We start from the raw sequence: 25737 nt of genomic DNA on the forward strand, positions 1-25737 counted from the left end.
TTCTGCGCCACTATTTTAAAGACTCAAAATTTACTGACTTGCTGAAAACACTGGGGAGGGGGACTTCCCTTAACCTTTTGATACGTCACGCCCCAGACAGTTGCCACAGTACAGAAATGACGGTCCAATTTTATATACACACATAAATATATAGAGGGCCGTATCCAGGATTTGTTTTCACGAAAGGAATTGTTTTCGAGGGGGGGGGGGGATTACACAAAAAACTCAAAAACACATAATTTTTTTATATACTTTTTTAATTTTTTACGAATTAGACAAACATTTCGGGGGGAGGGAAGTTCAGACCCCCTAAACCCCGTGGATACAGCTTTGAATATATAGGCCTACATACATAAGCATCCCAAAATCTACTCTTTTTAAACAGGAAATTGTATATATATATATATATATATATATATATATATATATATATATATATATATATATATATATATATATATATATATATAAGAAATAATTGTGTATGTATGTATTTATGTATGTATGTATGTTCTCGAAAATGCTCAATACTTTTTCTGAAAAATAGGTATCTTGGGATATTATCGCATAAGAAAAATGATCTAGATAGGTCAGAAGTCTGGGAAAAATCGTTAAGAGCCTTAATTTTTGTTTTTGCAAATGGCGTCATGTGCTATGTCAGTACATCATATAAGCATTTATTATGACATGATGTATGGCATTATATAATTAATTTTTTATATGATGTCATACATAGTATAAATAAGCATAATGCCAATACGGACCACTAAAACAACGGCTATTGCTAAATTGTCTAAAGTAATCAAAATCCAAAAACGTATCAAAAATGAAAATGAAGAGCAAAGACACACGCGGTTAGAAGATATGCGACACCGAACAAGTGAGGGAGTCAAAAATGAAAATCAAGAGCAGCGAGTCAATGAAAATTAAGCTGGGCAGTGAGAATCAAAACGTGTCAAAATTATTTGGCGATATTTCTTTCATAAGGACAGAAGACACGCCAAGACAAAAGAAGAAGTTTTTGTCCCACCCCCTGAACAATTGAAAGAACCAAAGGTGGTCGTCAATGCCTTCTGTACCTTGTAAAATCAAAAACGTGGACTAGATGAATCGTTGAAAGAAAAACAAGTTTTTCCCCACCATCCGAACAATTAAAAGAAACAAAGTTTCGGTGATATGTCTCTCATAATGACAAAAGAAAAGCCGAGGCAAAAGTTAAAGGTCCAGTAACAAAAAAAAAAAAAAAAAAAAAAAAAAATGTAATCAAAGGCACCACTTCTAATTTAAGGTTCATTTGGACATCATGACATCAAGAAAAGGCTCAAATTATCTTCTTTTAGAAGACAAGCGACGTTTAAAATCTATATATAGAAGCCTGCCGCGTGCCCCATAAATTTGTTAAAAAACAAAGGTTCGGCAATATGTATTTCATATTGACGAAAGATAAGCCGAGGTGTAACGAACCAAAAAAAAATTGAAAATGATAGCGGTGATGATTGGTTTTTTGATTTTGACACGGATAAGGTCGTCAATACACACTATACTTTTGAAAATCACAAGTATGGACTGGATAAACCGTTGGAAGAAAAAGAAGTTTTTGTCCCACCACCTGAACAATTAACAGCAACAGTAGCAACATTTTAAGAAATTTAAAATGAATTTCTTGTGCATTATTATCTCAATCAATCAGTAATTTACCGAACCAATTGTGCTCAAATCCTCCTTAGGGCCATACTGTGGTGTTTATTTTGATCCTGTAAATTTCCCCACAGTTGAGTGCAGACGGTTTGTTATCATTGTAATATCATTTCTTGTTTTAGTTTAAAGCTTTTTCCAATAGGCAATGCTTAGAAGTCCTCAAAAAAAAAAAATCCCCCCAGATCCCACCCCAAATACCAGTGAAACTGATACCCATCCTGGCTGGTCAAGCTCACTATCAGAAAGTTCACATGATAGCTCCAATTCTGAGAATAGGACAATGATCAGTGTAGGGGCCAATGTCACTATAAATAATGAAAATGGGTTTCAAGAGGTCCTTTCTAGATGCTCTAAAAAAAAGGAAAAAATCTCCCCAATCAAAAGCATTTCTCCCCTCCCTGCCCAAGATCCTCCCTCCCAAAACTTAGGAATTTACCTTAAAATTTCTCCTATTACCCCCTTTGAAATAAAAAAGATTACTGCAATAAGAGTTGCAATTTTCAAATTGATAAAATCAATGTTCTCTCTTAATATTCACCGTGATGGATCTCTGCTAATAGCTGTCCAAGATCAGAAATCAGCAGACACAATGATGAATCTAAAATCCCTTCTGAATACCCCAATTAATGCATCTAAATGGAACCCAAAACAATCCCCAACAAAAATAGTAGTTTATTGCATAAAAAATGTTTTTATTGTTAAAAAATAAAGTTGTGAGAAAGTCAAACTTTAACGTAAAGAGCGAGACGTTGAGGAGGGGACAGCCCCTTTCATATACGGAATAATTTCTGTTCGTTTTAAGTTTTAACGTCGTTCCTTACTTTCAGTTAAAAAAACTTGTTTTTTTTATTTAATACCAATTAAAGCCCCTAATGAAACCAACCAAAACCCCCAAGTCAAACGCTCCCAGTGCATCAAGTACCCCGTATAAAACACCATCCTCTAAGCCCCCTACCTCACATCCCTATCAGAAGGAATCACAAAGTCAACAGGCCTCCTTGTCTGGAGAGATGAGGTCAGCCTGGCCCCCTCTCCCAAGAAGAAACAAACCAGAAACACTACCAGGAATTAATCCCTTAACTGACAAACAGGATGCACAACCAAACATGCAATTCCCAAATATATACTTATTCATTCTAAACTATAATGCAGTTCAGGCCATGAACATACATCAACTACAGAAAACAAAAATCATTGCAGAATTGGCAAAAATCTACATCCCTGATGATATGCTCATTCTAGCAAAAAAAAGATCTTGCTTTACTTTTAACAAAGCTGAGCATTGATACACAGTCATATGAAAAATAAATCAACAACACAACACATACCAATACTCCAGTGGAACGTAAGATCACTCACAGAAAATAAGCTAAATGAATTAATATCTTTTATGAATAATAATTCCATTCATATTGCTTGCCTCCAGGAAACTCATTTAACCCAAAATCAACAAATTAAGTCTCTGGGATATACTATCCTGAGAAAGGATAGATCATCAGAGAGAAAAGGAGGTGGAGTAGCTTTATTAGTTAAAAATAATAGAAAATTCTGTGGCATCAATTTTCCAGATTTTGCAAATGATGTTGATGCAATTGGTATCAGTGTTTGGCTGAATAATACAAAAGCCTACATAATAAGCTTTTATAACCCTAATGGCCAAACTACAGATGCCATGGATTTCTTTAAATATATAAATAATTCTAATATGTTAAAAAATATCATTATTTGTGGAGATTTCAATGCCCACAGCCTTTTGTGGGGGAATAAACCAGCAAATAGAGCTGGTAAATTGATTGAACATACGACTTCAAATAATACTGAATTACTTGGTGCTACCCCTCCAAACCTGAATACATATTTCTACCCTAAAAGTGACCGATTCTCCACAATTGACCTACAAATTGTGTCACTAAACAATTTGAATAAAATTTATATAAATAAAATTGATAGTCTATGTACTGACCACTGTGCTATAGTTTGATCACTAAATGAACCTGCTGAAACTCTATCATATATCTCCAAATATATCAACACTAAAGTAAATTCGTCTATATTCCAAAATAAGCTAAATGATGAAATTACAAGTTTCAACCAAAATTAATGCATTTCAAACCCAACAGTTGACACACATGTGGAAGTCATGGCATCTTTACTAATAAATACAGCTAATCATGCTATTCCCAGGACAACACCCAAGAATATCATTCCTAAACACATTCCTAAAGAATGGTGGAGAAACGAGTTCCATAATAATTGCAGAACAAAAGAGGAAGCTAGAAGAGCATTCGTAACAAAACCATCACACTATACAAATCTTAGGACATAGAAAGTAGAATCTGATCTATAAAGGATTATAATATATGCTAAACATAAATACTGGAATAAATTTGCAAATAATCTATCCAGAGAAACACATGAGCCAATTATACATAAAGTCATAATCCACGTCTGTGGGAAAAAGACTTCCCCTAACCTACTCCAGTATGATCGCACTGATAAAAATACTCATTATAATAATTAAAATTAAAAATCTAAGCCATTTGCAACTCTTTTTGTTAATAAAATAACAACAAATAATTGAAGCAAAATGTCCTCGATTTCTATCAACCCAAGTTACCAACCACGCACAGGATCCGATTATATAACTAGTCCATTTTCAATCCAGGAAATGAATAATGCAAAACATCATATTAGGACCAAAACTAGCGGCAGCTATAACAATATACACCCTTCATGGATAAAGAATCTCACCCCTTCATACAAACAGGAACTGCTAAACTGTTATAATCACGCTTGGGCATCTTCTATGTTCCCCAATATATGGAAATGTTCGTCCCTCCTACCAATCCTAAAGAAAAATAAACCCAAAGATAACCCTGAGTCCTATAGGCCCATAATGATTACTCCTGTGATGCGGAAAAAAATGGAGAAATTAATCTATTACAGACTCCTCTGGTTTGTTGAAAAAAATGATATGATCCCTCATACTCAAACTAGATTGAGGAAACACCACTCCTCAACAGATGCTTTCATTTTGCTAACAAATGCAATAAATGAAACATTCTAAAAAAAAAATGTCCTAGTTGCAGCTTTCCTAGATTTTGAAGGGGCATATGACAATGTGAACCACCAAATCCTTCTAAACAAACTTGCAAACCTTGGACTACCCCCCCAAGCTAGCATCTTTTATAAAATCCTTCATAGAATTGCGAAGTTTCATTGTTTGTGTTGGTTCAGCCTTTCACCCCTAAGGAAAACAACCAAAGGCCTACCTCAGGGACCATTCCTTAGTTGCCTCCTCTTTGACCTATATCTCTGGGACATGAACCTTCCCCACACGAATCTACAAAGTGCTGACGATCTGGTGATATGGTCATCTGGCTAAACCTTTGAGATAGCACAGTCAAATCTGCAGAAGTTACTTTTCCAGTTTGAAAAATTGTCTCAACATTCAGATTTACTCATTGTACCTACCAATTCAAAAATAATCCAATTTCACCGAAAGCGTAACCATGTTAGTGCAAAACTAACTCTAAATAAAACAACTATTCCAGAAGATAATCGTATTAATTGCCTAGGTCTCATGCCTGACCAAAAACTTAATTTCCACCTCCACATTTCAAACACAATAAAAAAATGCTATAGAAAAACAAATATACTAAAAAGACTTCTTTCCACACCCTAGGGCTGAAAGGAGAAAACCTTACTCCAGTTTTATAAATGACATATAAGACCCCATATTGACTATGGGCTCATCGTCTACGGTGCATGTGGAAAGACCCAGATGCAAAAAATTGAAACAACACAAAATGATATAATACGTCTCATATTTGGTCATAGGAAACCCAAAAGCACCAATTTTCTGCTTATGGAGAATGGAATAACAACAATAAGGGGAGACGTAGCTTTCTCTTGACAAAAAAATCATACAAAAATTGAATCAAATAGCTCACACACCCTACATAATTGGTTAAGAAATCCAGCCATGTATAGAGGCATTGCAGATGAGTATGCCAATATTCAGAAGAAGTTCCCCGTACCGGCAAAGTCTATTGCACCCAGTCTTTCCCCCAATCCCCTCCATGGAATTGGTCAAGTCCCATAAAAAATACTGATTTCTCAAAGTGGAATAAAGATTTAACCCCCATTGCTTTTGTCCAGAAAAAAATTGCTGAAATTAATACAATTACCTATAAAAATCACTTCCAAATATTTGTTGATGGGTCAAAAATGAACGAGAAGGTAGCAAGCGGTGCTTTCCTTCCTCACCTGAAAATTGCAATGGGTCAGAGATTATATAGTAATTTATCTATAATGTCTGCTGAGTTAAACGCCATAATCATGGCATTAGAACACCTTAAGGATAACCAGCCTCTGATTGAAAATTCAAATAATATTATTATATATTCCGACTCTTTATCAAGCCTTGAGTTGCTGGCCTCAGCTCCTCAGTATAAGTTGGACATTGACACTCATCATTGTCTCAGTATTATAGATAATCTTGCTTCAAGTGGCATAAGAACTTATTTTCAGTATATTCCTAGCCACTCTGGCATAAGTGGTAATCATCAGGTTGATGAAATAGCAAAAAATGCTATAAATATTGACCAGCCAAGTGGGAGACCAATCCCGATTAAAGATATTTACCGATGGAGACTATCAGATATTATTTTTAACAAGAATAATCCTATCCTTTCCCCCTTTCCCAATAAGTATTTTTCTAAAATTCATCATAGAATTCGTTCTGGAACAAATGGACTAAATTTTCTTGCGTTCTCGTATAAATTTTCTAATTCAAGTGGTTCAATTCCCCTGTCCCCTCTTTGCAGGCATTGTAACATGAGTAATGAAACAATTGACCATTGCCTGTTTGAATGTAATATGCTGACTTCTGCACAACATATCTTGCTTTGTAAACTGTTAAAATGCTTCAAACATCACAAAATCTCACTATCAGCCAAGTGTCTAGCCAACCATACCTGCACACAGAGCATAGAAATCGACATCTACCATCTCATAATTGAACTCCTAGAGTCGAAAGATCTACTGAAAGATATCTGAAAATATCTAATAATTAAGAGGCAATCAAGCCAGTAGCTCTATAGCCCACAGAGTGAAGCAAAAGGAAAAGGGCTAAATAGTATTACTGAAAAGCCCGCCTGCTGTTAAATAGAAGAAAAAGAAGAATTAAAAGAAACAAAGGTTCGGCGATATGTCTTTCATAATGACAAAAGACAAGCCGAGGCAAAAGCTAAAGGTCCAACAGAAAAAAATGTAATTTTACAAAGGCACCGCTTCTAATTTAAAATTCATTTGGACGTCATGACATCAAGAAAGGCTCAAATTGTCTGCCTTTAGAAGACAAGCGACAGTGAGAATCTATATATAGAAACAAGCCGAGTGCCGGGGCCCGGCACTATATGTATATATATATATATATATATATATATATATATATATATATATATATATATATATATATATATATATATATATATATATATATATATATATATATATATATATATATATATATATATATATATATATACATATTATATTTAAAGTTTTTTCTTTCAGTGTTTAGAGACAGGGAGAACGCAAGACGTATGATCTGTAATTTGAAAGAGAAGCAATCTTTATACTCACATCCTCATCATGATCGAAGGCATTGAAAACATCATACGGGAGACAACTCAGCAAGTCAATAATAAACCATGATCGCAGATAATTCATACGGATTACTTTAGGATCTGATACCACTTCCCCGCCAGGTCCAACAAAAGTCGTGTGAAAATTTAGTACTATGTCGATAAAAAATATGACGTCCACAATAGAGTCCACTACGAGTAAACTAACATCTTCTGATGTTTTGTTTTTGAAAGCAACATTATATGGCACCATTATGGCTGTATAAAAAGTTAAGCACAGAATCACCCAATCCCAAATGGCTTTGAATGCACAATAATGTAACAGAATGTGTGGCGGGGTTTTTGGAGCTTCTTGGCGATATTGAGGTAGAATTTCTGCGTTCAAACTGATCATCTGCAAAGAAAAAGTTTATATATTTTTATCCACGCTAAGATAGAATGTTCAGAATTTCCTACAAGGTTTTCACTACCTTTCGTAACACATATACTGAGTGGAGTCAAACCAATTTTTTGAAAACAAAAAAAACTGTATTTTACATCCTACCTCTAAGCATTATCCCTAACACCCTTCTTAAAAACTTCCTCTGTAGAGTAGTTGACATTGTACTGTTCATTTCGTAGTCCTGGCGCTGACTGCACTCATTACAGTCAGCTCAGATTCTCAAAATTTAACCTCATACGGACTGTTTGCTCTCCCATGTGCTGACAAAATGAGGGAATAATAGAATATATTTTTACATAATATATTTCAATAATTTTATTGAAGTAAGAATATATCTATAAAAATAAAAAAAAATACTGCTAATGATATTTCCAGATGTTTTTGTAGAATTTTGAAAAACTAGAGCTCTAGCTAACAACAAACAAAACTCTAGCTAAAGATATGAGTTGCTCTTTTTCCTATTTAAATTAAGATCGTTTTAAGTTATGCCTAAGATAAAAGAACCACTTTTGCCAAAAGGCCATAATATTCAAAGGCCAATTTTCAAACATTTCCTTTTATCATTTTTACGTTTCTAATTGTCAGGTATGTCACCTGAGTTTCTTTTTTCCATTGAACTACTTGTTCTTATTAAATCAAGCTTATTACATTAAATATCTACAAGACAAAACCAAAAAAGCAAAATGCTAGGATAACCTTAGAAATAAAAAAAATTACATCCATGATGAATAAAATAAAAAATCCAGGGTTACTTAATGTCAAACCAAAAACAGGCTTTCTTGCGCTATAACAAGCAAATTACCGGATATACATAGCGCTTAATCACTAGCACTTCCTAATGCTACATTACATAGTGCTACATTACATAGTGCTACTGTAGCACATTACATAGTGCTACTGTAGCACTGCTACACTAAATCACATCTACATAGTGGTGCATCACTGAAAGATGAAAGAGTTTGTTTTTTATTAGCCGTCCGAGCCTTACGTCCTTGATAATTTGACTGCCTAACTTTCCCTTTTATCAATCCCACCTACATTGGGGGTGAGGCCGATAAGCCCTATGTCCTGTTTTATGTAAGTTCCATAGAGCAGAAATTAGTTTTGTTTGGAAGATCATTGGAAGGGATAAAATACTCTTTAGGTTGTTGCCAAAATTATTATTTTTTTTTTAATGTGTTAGATTCGGAACAACCCTTGAATAAACCGAACCTTGTTTGGTTTTATATATTTTGGTACTTATGCTATATATATATATATATATATATATATATATATATATATATATATATATATATATATATATATATATATATATATATATATATATATATATATATATATATATATATATATATATATATATATATATATATATATATATATATATATATATATATATATATGAATATAGACCCCGGCGCGCCGTCGGTAAGATTTCGGCGGCGTGCCACCGGCGCGATCAATGTTGACCGCAAACATTAATGTTTTCATCAGTCTTTCTCAAATCACAGCTTAAATTTACAACAGATTCGAGCCTATTCATGAGTTCAAAAATTCACAAGTCGCTGGCTGGAAACTGGTCTTCTTCGTTATTCATCAGGAGAAGTAGAAATCTCGTAGAAATGAAATGGCTGTGTGAATTCTTAACATAAATAATTATCAAAATTAGTAGTTTTGTTTTCATCGAGCATCGCTGCATACAAAACTTCAAATACCGTATCACAAAATTCGTCAGTTATCTGGGTAAAAACTTTGAATATAAGTTTGAACTTAGAAGCTTAATTTTTTCATAATGCCCTTTGCCTATATCTGTTTGTTCACCTTTAAAACAGTTATAATGGGCGACTTTGATATTGATTGTATTTTTTCTCTTTTGGATTCCTAAAAAGCCTTCTTGTATTAAAAAGTGGTTTTTAATAACAATTAAAAAAAAATACATTTGAAGTTTTTTTTGGCTTCTTTCTAGAATATATGTCATGTAGGCTAAGGCTGAACTGCTGCTTTTTTATTGCTTTTGGCTGCTCTTTTGGATAATATTCATTTTTTCTTTTGGGGATTAATTCCAAATTATGAATTCATAAATACCTAACAACGGTCAAATTATAAACTGCATCTAAAAGGAATAAATTTATCAAATTGAAAATACTTGATGAACACTTCACATGAGAACACTTCAATCACAATGAAACAAAAAACACTCAATGGTTTATTTGGTATGAAGAAAAATTAAGTGCCAGCTGTTTTGTTGGGTAAAAATGAAAAGCTCATCCATTTTAAATGTAATTAAATGAAATAATATGCAGACTGAAGTAGCTCCAGGAAGATGTTGAGATTTTCTTGAGATGTTGTTCGTCACTTTTAATCCAAGCAAAATGTTAGGAGACTTAGTATCAGTTATTGAGCTTAAGCTTTGATTTCCAAATACTCACAAAAATTATCACATTTAAGAAAGTCGCAACAATAAGTCACCTGTGGTCAAAATACTCAAAGACTCCTCTTTGATCCCCACCCAGGCTCAAAGCTTCTGCTATGGTCAGTTCCATGGAAATCTCCAAAGAGTTTCTTTTTAAAATAGCTTTCAAGCGTAGTTAGGGGTATTTATCCTTTTTTGCTATTCTTCAAAGCTTTGAAAAAAGGGTTATAATATTCCAAATGTTACATTTGTTATATTTGTGCATATTTTTGGTAATCATTTGTGGGGTGATCTAATTTTTTAAACCACTGTAGATACGTAAGAACGTTGCAACATCTAGTTCCCTGAGGTCACGAGACTGTCAAAGACTCCTCCTTGAACCTCCCAAATTGAAAGCTTTTATTATGATCTGGCCTTTTAATGTAACGTGGGCACTGGGCCAAGGGCGCCACTGCCACTCGAGCGCAGTGTTAGGTGAGGATGTTGGTATCGCTTTCGTCACACCATTTCGTTTTAGTGTGAATCTGCCTAGTCCTAATGAATGAATCTTTTCAAAGTAAACCATTTTCATCAATAAAAAAAAAAAAAAAAAAAAAAACGGGTTGGACACATATGTCCCTTTCCCTTTGGACGATAAAACCATGCAAGTGCTGTATCAAGTATAGCTCACGAAAATCTTCTTCACGAAATTCTTCACGAAATTTTTGTCAACTTTTCAACTTTTTGGCATCCCTGCTTTCAATAAAATAAATCAAGGTACTATCACTTAAATATAATAACTCCCTATGCCCCCCCTCTGGATACCATCTTGATAGGATACCGTCTCTGCTTTAAATAAAAAAAAAAACTTATTGGCACCCCTGTTTTCAAAGAAAACGAGGTATTGTCATTTAAATATGATAGCTCACTACCCCCCCCCTGGATACCACCTTGATAGGATGCAGTCTCTGCTTATAAACTAAAAATAAACTTTTTGGGATTCCTGCTTTCGATAAAAAAAATTTCGAGATATTATCATTTAAATGTAATACCTTCCTACCCCCTCCCCCTCTGGATACCCTCTTGATAGGATGCAGTCTCAGCTTTCATTAGAAGAATGATTTACTTAATAATTAACTAGGTCGCTATATGGTTGAAACAAACACGCAAAATAATCTTATACAGTTAAGAGTTCCTTGAAAAAAAATTGAGGGTATGAATAAAGGGGTACAAAGTCGACAACAAAAATTTCAAAATTATTCAGATATACCTCAAATTATTGGAAAACTGAGTCATATGTTCGCTAGTAGAATGCTTCGTCTGGATTTGCTCGTTGCCATAGCAATTCCCATGTTATTTGCTTGGCTTATGTTCCTTCCATTGTTATTCTATGGGACCTCTACACGTGATAAAACACGTTATGAAACTACGTTCTATTTGCTCTTGCCCTGTTGTTACTATTCCAAACGAGTTGGGATTCCCCTCCTGTTCCTAAACATTGCAAAAAAGATAGCAGTATGAACGGGGATTCCCCACACAAATTTGTTTCAACTCCAAGTTTTTCAACCAGACAGGTTTCTGGGCCAACTCTAAGTTTCTGGGCCTTTACGTTTCATGGCACCTTTCCATGGCTGATTACACGACCAGTTATTTGGTAAGATATAATGTAGTCTAACTTGTTTTGAGAGTAGGATCGTAATTATATAACTTAAGAAGACAGGTTTTTTTTCTGTTTTTGATAAGAATTGCACAACGAATGTGCGTCGTCAGTTCACGTGCACCTTTTTCTTCATAAAAAACTGGTATGTTATAAAGTAATCAAACATGTTTTGGGAGCACGCACGAAATTATGTAACTCAACATCCGTTTTTTATTCGTCCTTGAAAAACTGTATAAAATGTTCATGCACTACAATTTAATTTCCATTATGTTTTAACATATCGAGCATAGTACACTGAATTTTATTAACTCTGAAACAATGGATATTTCTATTTTCAATGTGAGTATAGTTTACTGAATTTATTTCCAGATAAATGGTATTTTACCAGTAAATTCAAATTTCAGGGGAACTTAGCCCCCCTCCCCTCCAACAGTACAAAACCTTAAAATACGATGAGTATATTCGATAGAAAACGCTAAGTATGCTTTTTTCTATTATGCAAAACAAAAACCCCTCCCCCATTGTTTTGTTAGGAGCATAATTCTTTACTTTTACATATCTCGTTCAAAATGTGGTTTTTCCCAATTGTGTTTGTTTAAGATATTCCGTCTTTTTCCGATCTACCTAAATGCATCTGTGTCTTATCTTGTTAGCGAGAGTGACAATTTCCAAACAACATTTTATATGTTCATTATCTAGAATTATTATTACCACATGCCAAAGCATAGTGCCAATAATTTCCTTGAGAAAATAGATTCTTGTTGTGGTCAATTAGGCGAGAATGAAGCCTTTGAAATGTGATATGTGAGTGATGTTTGAACAATGTCATCAATTTAAAATAGGGTCTAGCGTTACCGTACACTAAACTCGGAATTGACTTTATAAGGCAAATTATTTTATGGCAAGATGTTTTTGAAATCCCCTTCCCCCCAAACTCAAAATTTTCCAAAATTTTACTTTAGAAGCCTTTTTAAATATTTCTAAAGCGCTAAGACATAGACTCCTACAAATATCAGAATCGGCTTTATAGGCCAAATTATTTTATGGCAAGATGTTTTTGAAATCCCCCTTCCCCCCACACTCAAAATTTTATTTTAGAAGCCTTTTTAAATATTTCTAAAGTGATAATAGATATAGAGTGCTAGAAATATCAGAATTGACTTTATAGGTCAAATTATATTATGGGGAGATGTTTTTGAAATCCCCCTTCCCCCAAACTAAAAATTTTCCAAAATTTTACTTTAAAAGCTTTTCTTTTTAAATATTTCTAAAGTGCTAACAGTTATAGCACTACAAACATCAGAATTAACTTTAGAGGACAATTTATCTGTAGAAGGGAGGTTATTTTCCTTACTAAATTTTTCTTCCTTTTAAAGGAGGAGGAAGATTCCTACCATCCCTCTCCCCCCGAAAAAAGACCAAGATGGGTTGATACCACATCGATGCAAGCTGCAAGACCATCTATAATCAGATATGCTAGCTCTATTACAAGTTCTCTGGATCAGCCGGGACCCTCTCATGCCAGCTCTGCACAGACCACTATGCAACCTGGTAGAAAATTCAAGAGGGAATGGATGCTTTCTCATAATGCATCGGTCTTGTCTGCTCGAGATCGGGAGGAGACCACCATTCATGCTTTGCCAGGGACTTGAGATGTACAAGTGCAGTCAGAATTTGGAAATGTGAGTATTTTCACCTCTAGCTTCTACCTATTTCTATCTAACTTTTTTTTTGTTTTTTTTTAAGTATTTTCTTTTCGCCATTTTTCAACACCGTAAAATTGTATGTCAGAGATATTAAAATATTAATCCCCCGCCCCCAGTCATTGTTTTAAATTTCTCTGCTCCCCTCAGAGATAGCTGAATATAATGCATTTTTTTGGTTTTTTGATTGGCAAAGAAAGTGCTCTTTTGCGTCTTTCTGAACTTTCTGTGGGAGGGGGGTGGAGGCAAGTATTTAGTTTAAATAATTCTAGGATGAGTTGAGTTTTGAGGATGGGGTGAAAAAAAAAATTAATATGTATTTTTAACTTTATAAAATAATGGTTATTTCACATAGACAATAAAACCTTTTTTCTATAGGTTAATGAATTAGCCTTTTCGCCGTTTTTCAACACCGTAAAAGTGTATGTCAGAGATATTAAAATGTTAATCCCCCCGCCCCAAAACATTGTTTTAAATTTCTCTGCTCCCCTCAGAGATAGCTGAATATAATTCATTTTTTTTATTAGCAAAGAAAGCACTCTTTTGCGTCTTTCTGAACTTTCTGTGGGAGGGATAGGGGGGGGTGGAGGCAAGTGTTTAGTTTAAATAATTCTAGGAGGATTTGAGTTTTGAGGATGGGGTGAAAAAATGAACATGTTTTTTTTAACTTTATAAAATAATCACTATTTCACATAGAAAATAAAACCTTTTTTTTATATAGGTTTATGAATTAGCCTTTTCGCCATTTTTTTCAACACTGTAAAAGTGTGTGTGTGTGTGTGTGTGTGTGTGTGTGTGTGTGTGTGTGTGTAAGTGTGAGTGTGTGTGCATGTGTGAGTGTGTGCGCATGTGGGTGTGTGTGTGTGAGTGTGTGCGCATGTGTGAGTGTGTGCGCATGTGTGTGTGTGTGTGAGCGGTGCATGCGTCACGTCTACTCGATAAATCATTGAGATAGTGCAAATTCAATATCAATGTAATGATTGAATGGCATATATTTCCATATCATTATTTCCTATGTTTGATCTGAGTGCTGTAATTTTTTCAATATACATATCTACTGAATTGTATTTTAATGATGATTTTGAATATCTTTAAATTATTTCGTTTAACTTAATCCATCAAAAGTTATGAGAAAATTAAGAATTTTTGAAGTATAAATTCTGACATTTCCTAATTTGTTTCCGCAGCACGTTAATTTGTTTCCGCAGCACGTTTCTATCTGACTTCAGAGACAATTACTTATAGGCTAATGGAATATATATATATAGGGGTTAGAAACGTATGTTCAACCTGTAAGAATATTTCAGCGTGTGTGCACATGTGTGTGTGTGTTTGTGTGTGTGTGTGTGTGTGTGTGTGTGTGTGTGTGTGTGTGTGTGTGTGTGTGTGTGTGTGTGTTTGTGTGTGTGTGTGTGTGTGTGTGTGTGTGTGTGTGTGTGTGTGCTGTGTGTCGCATGTGTGCTATTAACAAAATTTGTAATTCATTATTCACTTGTTTTATAAATAATGCTATAAGCAAAAATTTGTAATTTATTATGCATTTGTTTGATAAATTCAAATTCAATTAAGAAAAAAAATATTTTTTGATAAAAAAGTGTGTTATAATTGTGATGAAACTTTCGTCAAAGAAAAAAAAAATTAATCCATTCATTTTCTAGTTCCAGGGGGAAGCTGTGAAAACTTCTGCCTTCCCTGGTCCGTGACTTCAAAGTATCATGGGTAATTGCCCCCTCTCGCCGGATGATGTTAGTGAAGGTAGGCCATTTAATATTCCCCTGGATTTTGAATTTAGAACTGAAGAAATGAACAGTCTTATGCAAATTGTTGGACCTAATGTTCCCGGGGATATTTTTGACGATGGTTTTATAATTAGTGAATTGAGTCCTATGCAAATAGGTGCAGGACATGAAAATAGTGGCATGTTCCCGGAACTACGTGAATTTTATTTCTTACAAACATATAGGATAGATTTTAATCCCCCCGAAGAAAACGTGATTGACGGGGACATTATTTTAACAGACCCTCTAAATGTTCTCCATAGCTACATCGACAGAATTCGTGCACAAATTGAGATTCAGATTCAGAATTGGGGGGGGGGTCAAGGGGGGGTTAAAGCATCAGTAAATCAAAAAGTTTATTTACAAAAGGGAACATCTGGGGATATATTTTATTTTCATTTTTCAACTGGCAACCAGACTTTTTACCTGGTCTAAATGAATTTGAGAGCAACTTTTTCAACTGGGTAAATAAATTAATATCAACTTTGGACATATTTAACGAGAAGGGAAGCGGATCCACAATTATTTACATTGAACACGTGGATCTGAATCTCAATAGATTTAAAAAAAACTTTGTTTTAAGGGGAGCGTGGGGTAGTTGAAAAATAAAATGCCACCCAGATTTTTCGGCTACTGGTGGAGTTCAAGGTTTTAAATTTGACACGGGGCTGCAATGCTTTAAATATGCATTTTTAGCAGCAGCCCATAAAACACTAAAAAAAGAGTCATCAATGAAAAATCTCGACGGCCTTGCTCGTAACGGTGGAGAAAATTTTCCTAAGGTAAATTTTGACTGTTTAGAGGGGAAGTATCCGGTGTCTTTAAAAGAAATAACCATATTTGAAAAAGCAAATGAAAATCTTGGGTTGGGGGTGGTTGTTCTCCACTATGACACGGAATTTGTAAATAGGGGAAAGAAACCGAATAAAAAAGAAGTTTTGTATTCAGTGAGGACACCGTTGGTAGATAATGTTAAAAATTGGGTTTGGGTTATTTACGAGCCCCCCAAAGATGTAAATTCCTATGGTATTTTTTCCCCGTTACAGCAAAAAGTCGACTCCTATCCCAAGGCAAAAAATATGGGGAACGTCACTATTGTCCCGTGTGCCTTTCCTCATTTAAAATTGAAAAAACAGTCTCGGATCACATGGGGCATTGCAAAATTAATGGCAAACAAAGAATAGAAATGCCGGCAGAAGGCAAAGATAGTTTACAATTTAAAAATTTCCAAAATTCCCTGCTACAAGTTGATAAAGTATCTTTAGATCGTGAATCAAGACTGGTGGAGGTATAAGACCCATCAAGGCCAAATATAGTCGAGAAACATAAACTAGTTGCGTGTTCCTATGCGCATGCCTGTCGCGATGACAATAATAAAATGCAGTTGGAAGAGTTTTTTTTTGTCTAAGGATGAGGAGGGCAGCATGTAAAACTTATTGGTGACTTTAATAAAAACAGCAAACGCTGCAATTTCACGGTTGCGTTACACCAACTACGCAACGACATTATCAGATAAGGAGAAATTGGCATTAGAAAAGGGGTCAATTTGTTGGGTTTTTAGGGATGCTCTTGCCCCAGAAGACGCAGTCCAGGATCATTATCACCTTATTCACCCTATTTCAACGGGAAAAAGTAGCTTTCAAGGCTGGGCTCACAATTCTTGTAATTTAAAAATTAAACAGCAACTCTTTCTTCCGGTTTTTATACATAGCTCTAACTACGATCTGAAATATGTGCAACCAGCAATGGCAGATCTTCAAAGAAATGGAACAGTGGATGATACATGGGTGATAGACAGCTTTTCCTACAAATTCATTCCTAAATCATCGGAAAAGTTGCTTATTTGGGAATTTATGTGAAAATTTGTTGACGACGAACTTGAATAAACGAATAAAATTCGCTTTTAGATACCTACAGTTTTGCCCCCAATTCATTGAGCGAATTAATTCAAGCGCAGAAAAACGATGACGGCTGCAACGCTTTCCCCTTCTCAAGCAACAATTTCCAAATGATTTATATGATTTGTTGACGGTCAAGGGCATATATCCTTATGATTATTATTGTTCCATGTCGAGATTCGCCGAGGAAACTATTCCTTGTATCGAATCGTTTTACGACAGTCTACACGATCGTAGGTGCACCCCCGATGAATACAATTTTGCTAAAAAAGTGTGGGCAGAGGGAGGGTTTAAAAATGGGTTTGACTACTGCAAGCTGTATTTGTCGAGTGATGTGTTAACTTTGTTAGACATTATGTGTAAAAATACGGACAAAATCTGTGGGGAATTTAATCTTGATTTAGGCTATTATTTTTCATCTCCTCATCTGGTAATGGACCTCATACTAAAAATTAGTGGGGAAATAATCGGGCTAATCACAGACATTGATCAGCATCTGTTCATCGAAAGGTCAATGAGGGGTGGATACGTTTTTCACGGGGATCGTATCTTGGAAACTGATCCAACTGGAGAGAAGACGGGGACAAAATCGGATGTAGTTTTCCTTGATATGAATTCTTTCTACCTCTCGGCCATGTCCCATTATGCGCTACCTTGCGGTGACTATAAATGGCTCAATGACCCTCAAGCTCCCCATTTCCCCAACATTGACAGTTTGTGGGAGAATGGACCTGTTGGATGGTTTTTTGAAATTGAGGGGGAGATACCAGTTGAGCTTCACGATTCAGTAAAGGATTTTGTTTTCCCGTGCATCAATAGACCTGTGAGCCCTCGCAATAGGCGTTTAGTCAAGGTGGACGGATTGCATTGGTCACCTTCAAAACAAAAACTTATTGCTGACCTTCTGCCGAAAAAAATATTGTTGTACATCATGTGGCTTTAAAATGGATGTGCAACAACGGTTTCAACGTCACAAAGGTTCACAGAGCGCTCCAGTTTAGCCAAAAAACCTATCTGAAAACGTTTGTTGAAACTTTTGTCAAGAAACGTTCTGAAGCACAAACGAAAGCCGAAAAAGAAATTTATAAACTCATTTTGAATTCGGCTTTCCGCAAAATGTGTGAGAGTGTTCGCAATAGGAATTGTTGTGACGTCGTGACCGATCCCAAACAATGTGCTCGAATTATTGCCGATCCAAATTACACTTCCTTCACAATCATTGCCCCGGACATGGTACTATTGAATAGGAAAAAAAGAAGTTTTATCCAGAATAAAAATATTGTAGCAGGCAGTGTGACCTTGGAGTTATCATAGCAAAACAAGTTGGGATCCCACCAAACTTTTGCTACGGTATAGGGAACAGAAAAACAATAGGTAGAGGTCTGCTACGGGGACACGTACTCCCTACTGCTAAAAGTAAATCTCTTAAACCTAATTAATGGTTTAGCGCACGGTGAAATTATCAGCTCACGGATGGACTACACCAATTGGAGTGGGATTTACCCAGAGCTAGTGAAACGTAGGGCGCAAAATCAGCTTTTATTTTTTAAATCAGAAACGGTAAGCGACTTGATTTCCTGTGGTGTGTTTGTAAGTCCGAAGGTGTACTTTATACACACACACGACGAGGAAATCAAGAAACGTTGCAAAGGAGTACCCACGCGCTATGTGGATAAGAATTTCGACATGGACATCTATAGAAATTGTATTGTTCAAAATACAATTCCATGAGCCAAATTGCTGGCAATTCGTTCCCTCAACTACAGGAACTTTACTGTAGATGTAGAAAAAATTGCAATGAGTACCATCTCCGACAAGGTCTATGTTTGTCAAGACGGTGTGACTACCCCCCCTTTGGTCACTATTTAACTTCAGACCGGGCCGAATGTGTTATCCATAGGGAAAGTCTCGGTTTGAATAAAGTCCAATAAATTTTTTCCTAAAACCTTTTGGGGGGGCCTCGTGGCCTTTGGGGAGGGGGGGGGCTCGCAGCCTGGGGGGGGGGGGGGGCACCAGCGGGGGGCGCACCGCCAGCCACTACCAAAGTTATCTTTTTTTACTTAGAGCAAATTTTTTTTTGTGCTTTTGTACATGTTGCATTCAAATTAAAAAAGTGATATTATTTTAAATGCTTAGTGCATTTTTTTACCAATAAATTTAAAAAGTGTATTTTTCTTTGTTTTTTTTCTGTAAAGTGCTGCTGTTTTTAATACAAGAAATATGATTCTTTATTGATTTTTTGTTCTTGAACGGAGTAGGGAAATTATTTAGTCATTAGACAACTACGGTCTACATTTAGTTGTCCAGGTGAACTATTGAAGGGAACATGTATCAATTTGAACACCATTCAGATTGTTTCTGTGTGGCCCTCAATGTCGGGCAAAACAACACTCTTATCTAAAATAATTAAAAATTGCTAAAAAATGTTTGTGGAAAAGCCGAAAAAAATCTACTATTGTTACAGTATTTGGAAGGAGTCTTACGATAAAATAAAAGCAATTGCTGCCACGGAATTGTTGCAGATATAATTCATGCTGGGTCTTGATGGTTTCAGCATTATTGAAGCAAACTCTTGGCTGATTATTGACGATATGGCTGAATCTATTGAACAATGGTCCCAGGAAATGCTACAACTGTTCACTGTTCGCACTCATCATGAACAGATTTCCGTTACTCTGGTTCTACACAATCTCTTTCATCAGAGCAAATGTATGCGAACACTTGCATTGAACTGCACCTACTATATCATCTACAGAGTTGTTCGTGATTCTAGCTCTCTAATAACCCTCAATAAAAAAATCTATCCAGGCGACCCTAAACTTCTGCTCTCAGCATACAATAAGGAAACTAATAAGCCCTACGGCTATATCCTATTGGATCTTAATCAAAATACACCCGAGGATCTGCGTGTAGTCACAGATATTTTCGACAATGAAATTACAGTATATCTCCCCATGAACATTAAAAAGATCTATTAGTTGCTATCATGACAATGAAGAAACTACATGAAAATAGACATCTGTTTTCAGTTCTATGCACTTCAAAACCCTCGCTTAGGAAAGCCATACTCAAACAAGGTATTGACAATGATTTCATTAATGTAATATCTGAACTTTGTTTAAATTTGACCGAGGGTAATGTTCAACTGCCAGAAGTAGTTATGCAACGGGCAAAGCAACATTGTTCCATTGTACGTACATTGGCCTCTAAAATCAAAGGAAAGAATTTTAAAAGGAAACGACTTCTTCCGGCGGGCGGTAGCTTTTTCACGCTTTTACAGCCAATAATTGCAGGACTTGTAAACAGTTTTCTCTAGATGGCAAAACCCTATAAATTGACTCCAATAGAACTCGCTCTCTCACCCGTGGAACACTTTAAGAACAATCTGAGTAAAGTCATTGAAAATATTAATATCAAGGATGATAAAAAACTATTTTGGTTTAAATATTTAATTCAGCGAGTTGAAGAACATGAGTTCCAACGTTTGATATTAACTGCTGCTGCTGCTATAGATCACAGAAAAGGCCAATATCCGTAGAAGTTTGCAGCTGCGGCTGCTGGTGGAACACAATTATAGAAGAAGGAATTGGATTCATTTTTATTTAAATTTGTAAATCAAAGCCCCAAATATTTGGTTGAAAAACGTAAAAGACTCCTAACCCATATCTTGGAAAGGTGTTAAGATTATATTAAAGTTGAAAGCATTGGGAAAGAGATTATAATTCAGGGCGAGAGCTATAATCTACTTGATTTAATCTATGATATGGTTAAAAATCTTAAAGGAATATTATCGTGTAACGCTCATCTATAAAACTTTCTAAATACATTAAAATTACTCAAAAGTCTTATTAGCAATAAACAAATTCTAAAAAAATTAAATGAACATGCATCATTGTCAACATCATTGAAATATGAAGAAGAAGATAGAAGGACATTTTAAATCAATTTTGGAAGATACTTGCACACCATTGATAGCTAGGCAAAACCGAAGACGTATTAAGTCCCAACCATCACCACCAACCGCCACTAGTATACAAAAGAGTAGCGGACGTTACACAACGTGTTAATTTTAAAATTGTTTAAGTCCTTGAATCGCACTCATGAAAATATCGTTGAGGCAAACAGTTTAAGATCCTCCACAATTCTTTTCAAAGCCCCCCGTTTTCAAACTAAAATTATACATGACTCTCTACAAAAAGAGTCACAGTAAACACTACATGTAAGACTATCTACAATTTTAATTCAATTTTGGAAAATACTAGCACACCACTGATAGCTAGACAAAAGCGAAGACGTATCAAGTCCCCACCACCACCAACCACAACTAGTATACAAAAGGGTAGCGGACGTTACACAACGTGTTTACGTTCAAAATGGTTGAAGTTCTGAAACGTGTTTATGAAAATATTGGTGAGTTGGAGAGTTTAAGTTCACCCACCATTTTTTCCAAGGTCACTGTTGTTCACACTAAAAGTGTACAAGACTATCTAAAAAATGAATCAAGTTACACTCTGCATAGAAATCCTAGAATTCGTGCTAATCAATATCGAAAAACTAAAGCCTTTTTCCCATGACATATCATGCAAGCAGATCTCCTGACTGTATATGAGATTCAACAATGTCATAATACACCATACATTTACATTCTACTTGCAATCAGTGTTTTTAGTCGCTATACATATGCCATTCCATTGCGATCAAAGAGAGGCGTTGAATTTGCTCAGGCCATTGAAAGTATTCCCGAAAAGGGTTCATATAAAAAAATTCAAACGGATCACGGTAGTGAATTTGTTAATCCCCATGTTGCAAAAGTACTAGAAAAATATAGTTCACTGCTCTATCATAGTCACATTCCTATAAAGGCTGCATTGGCCGAACGATTGATAAGAACTATTCAACTTTTAATTTCAAGGTATTTTACATTGAAAAATACTCCGGCTTTTATTCACGATTTAGATAAAATCATGTTGATTTATAATCAACGACCTCATCGATCATCGTCCAACTCAAGCCCAACGGAAGTTCATCATTTTGATCATGATACGATTGTCACCATTCTTACTCAGTAGTCCAAAGGAAAGTCTGGCAAGAAGAAAAATAAATTCAGGATTGAAGTTGCTGTTTGAATATTATGGATAAATTATGCTTTTTAAAAGGGAAATTATATGGGATTACTAACACTTTTAAAGAGGCAAACTTCCTAGAAACTAAATCCATAACTTATCGTTTGCGCGATACCAAAGATGAAGAGATTCTCAGCGGCTTTTATGACTATGAACTACAAAAGGTTAAAAATAATAGTGAAATTTATCAAATTAAAAAGATATAAAAGAATCGTACTCAATAAGGTAGGAAACAGATATTTGTTCGGTGGCTTGGATACAAATCTGATTTTGATTCTTGGATTAATGTTGAAGATATTGTCAATGCCCAATGATTTCTATGTAACATTTATGTCCAACGTTTCCGATCCTCTCTACAACGACTTGAATAAGACAAGTGATTTTTGGACAAAACTCTCCCCCGCCATCAAATTTGACGGTGCGTATGAAGTGGCTCTTGTCGACTGTATTCTCAAAAATACCTATGACATCCTAAGAAAGGATCGTGTGTACGATATAAAAGTTATACCATTCTATTGTACACTCTTTGTCGACTATGAATGGGTTGAAGCACTTAAATCTAGCGAATATCCACATGCAAATTGAAATATATTGAATACGATAATATGACAGATTTGTGTCGTACAATCAATAGAAAAATCTCATATCGTAGGAATGGTAAATTCCATTTTAATTATTCATTGGAACACGATAGGATTTACATCACCCCACCTGTTGACACTGAAATAATTATTCTCAATGATAATCTGAGAGACGTTCTTGGCTTTAAACATAATACGATCAATGGGAGAAATGCTGGCACCGTTTACGGGATGGATCAAGTTATTTTTGCTGATTATCCACCTGGTTTCACCTCGGACTCTTGCATATTTCTCTATGCATCCTTTTTGGAAACATCGAGAGTTGGTAATTCAAATGTCCCCCTCCTACGTGCTCTTGAACGAAAAACAACTCATGAACTTGTTCATCACTATAATATAAAGCATCTTCAGTATGTTCCTTCAAACAATTCGTATTTGGAACTCAGTCAGTTAACACTAAGAAGTGAATTGGGTGATCCTCTAGCAATAACAAAAGGCTTAGCAGTGATTACATGTCATTTTCGACCCATTGTAGGCTATTTCGTTCTGCACTACCCCTTACCAGAAAATATTTTGTACCTGCTGCATCAAATTTTGCTGCCTCCACACTACAGGACTGGGGGTCGGGCAAGAATTTCAAGGAGAGTGTTAAGGAAATATTAGATCTTCAGCAAGAGCCGTTGGTGAGCAATTAAAATCTCGACAAAATGGGGAGGGATTGAAAAGGATGCCAGCACGTCATTCACTCATCAGTCTCCACCCAGGCGGGAAGCGAAGGACATCAACAAGGACTTTGAGGAATAAAACAAGGAAGACAAATAAGCAGAAGAAGAAAAAGAAAAAGATTGTTAGATCAAAGAAGGATTTCTTCTCTTAAGATGACTTATCTCCCTCACAAGGAATTATATCCCTCAATCAATTCCTCATTAAATCTATTCAATGCTGAAAATATTGATTTCAGTGTCAAGTATGGCTACTATGAACAACTACATCCCCAAAAACCCCACTCGGAGAATATACACTTTCAAATATTTTCCAATGAAGACTATTTCATTGATTTGTCATCAACATTTATTGATTTAAATGTTGCAGTGAAGAAAAAGTCAGATAATACAACTCCAAATGCTGCTGACGGTCTCTCCTACGAGAACTGTATTCTATACAATCTATTCAAACAAATTAATGTATTTATTAATGGAACATTGGTGAGCACTAGCAATAATTTATCCAACTATGCAAGGTACATACAATTTATGACGATGACAGGACGGGCATATAAGGGGCTGGGAGGGCCAATACTGGGCTATGAATATCGATCAGGCATTGTTACCGCTGGTGAGTTTACTACTGCAGTTACCCATGAGTATTATCTGGTTGGAAAATTATATCCTGAGAAATTCAATATGTCCCAATGGTTACCCCCCCCACTGTCAAGATTAACATAAGGTTACAGCTGGCCCCATCGAATTTCATTTTGAGAAAAACACTTCCTGCAGCACCCAATACAAATGTCATTATCACATCGGCAATTCTCCACGTCCGAAAACAACATGTTATGAGCTCTGTTGCATTGGCAGTGGAAAAGCTAAGAGCCAATGGCAACAACATTAAACTTCTTGTCCCCCATACGATCACCAATCAACGTCACATTGCCACTGGCTCTCGTAGCTATAGCGATTCATCATTTATCAATGGAGAAATCCCATCAAAATTGGCTTTGGCCTTTGTAAAGAGTGGCAGTGCCGTTGGATCCTGGTCTGAATCCCCCCTCCCATGATTTTAATTTTTCGGTCTATCTAGCCGTGTGTGCAAAGTGAATGGTATTCCACTGTACACTATATCTTTTGACAAAAAATCCTATAAAACTCTGTATGAGTTGACCATGCAATCCCTAGATCATGACTCTCAACTATTTGAAAATGGAATAACCGATTCAATGTTTTCAAAAAATCATGGGGTAATTGTTTTGGACTTGTCGGGGACTCAGGATATGAGCATAGTACGAACAGGGAATGTACGTTTAGAGTGTACATTTGCCGATGCTTTGACTGAGAGTATCACGCTAATATCACTGAGTCAATTTGAAACCTATTGGGAAATCACACCCGACGGTAGTGTTCTACTAGACCTAGCACCATGAACACAAACCAAATAATCAACGTATTTAGTATGGATCCATACATGTCCCAGTAAAAGTCCTATTGCATACCTTTGGACTTCATTAAAAATTCCAAGTGTTAACAATACCTTAATCATTGTTAATAGCAGTCCATCGACTTTGAAGACCGGCCATTGGCTATGCATCGTTCAAAGAGCGAAGATTATTGAATTTTTTGATCCTCTTGGTCTATCGTATAAATTATACACACCCTACATCAGCAACTTTATTGAAAGCAGTGGGAAAACCAGTATTCAAAATCAACGAAGAGTACAGGATTTAACGAATAAGACATGTGGCTTTCATGCACTACTCTTTTTCATGTTCAGATGTCGTGGCTACACCTACAAACAGTTTCTCGACATATACGTTGACTTACCTCGATTGAACGACTTTCTAGTGGAAAATATACTTATAAGCGTATTTAATATTGATTTTAGTGCCCTAAGAATAAAATGTTCTAAAAATGTATGTGAAATTGTTTATTAATAAAAATATTTATATACATGATAAAACGACTTTTCTACTCTTTAGATTTCCTCTTCTACTAGGTATAGGTATTTGTAGACAACAACTAGTACAGGTAGATTATCTGAATTCGAAGTATACTGATCCTGATGTACTACAATGTCAGGGTCACATTTTCTACA

General features: G+C 35.5%; 1 protein-coding gene across 1 annotated transcript in view; it reads right to left on the reverse strand.

The window, feature by feature from the left end:
• eag (potassium voltage-gated channel protein ether a go-go) overlaps positions 1-25737 on the reverse strand; it is a 525138-nt gene that overhangs the window by 211316 nt on the left and 288085 nt on the right. The window contains exon 7 of the mRNA XM_089092021.1: positions 7348-7743. Within this exon, the coding sequence (XP_088948147.1) occupies positions 7348-7743 (396 nt within the window). The remainder of the gene's footprint in view (positions 1-7347; positions 7744-25737) is intronic.

The sequence above is a fragment of the Artemia sp. Qi Xiang Cuo genome, chromosome 7 (assembly GCF_049724085.1).
Source record: "Artemia sp. Qi Xiang Cuo chromosome 7, ASM4972408v1, whole genome shotgun sequence".
Lineage (NCBI taxonomy): Eukaryota > Metazoa > Arthropoda > Branchiopoda > Anostraca > Artemiidae > Artemia > Artemia sp. Qi Xiang Cuo.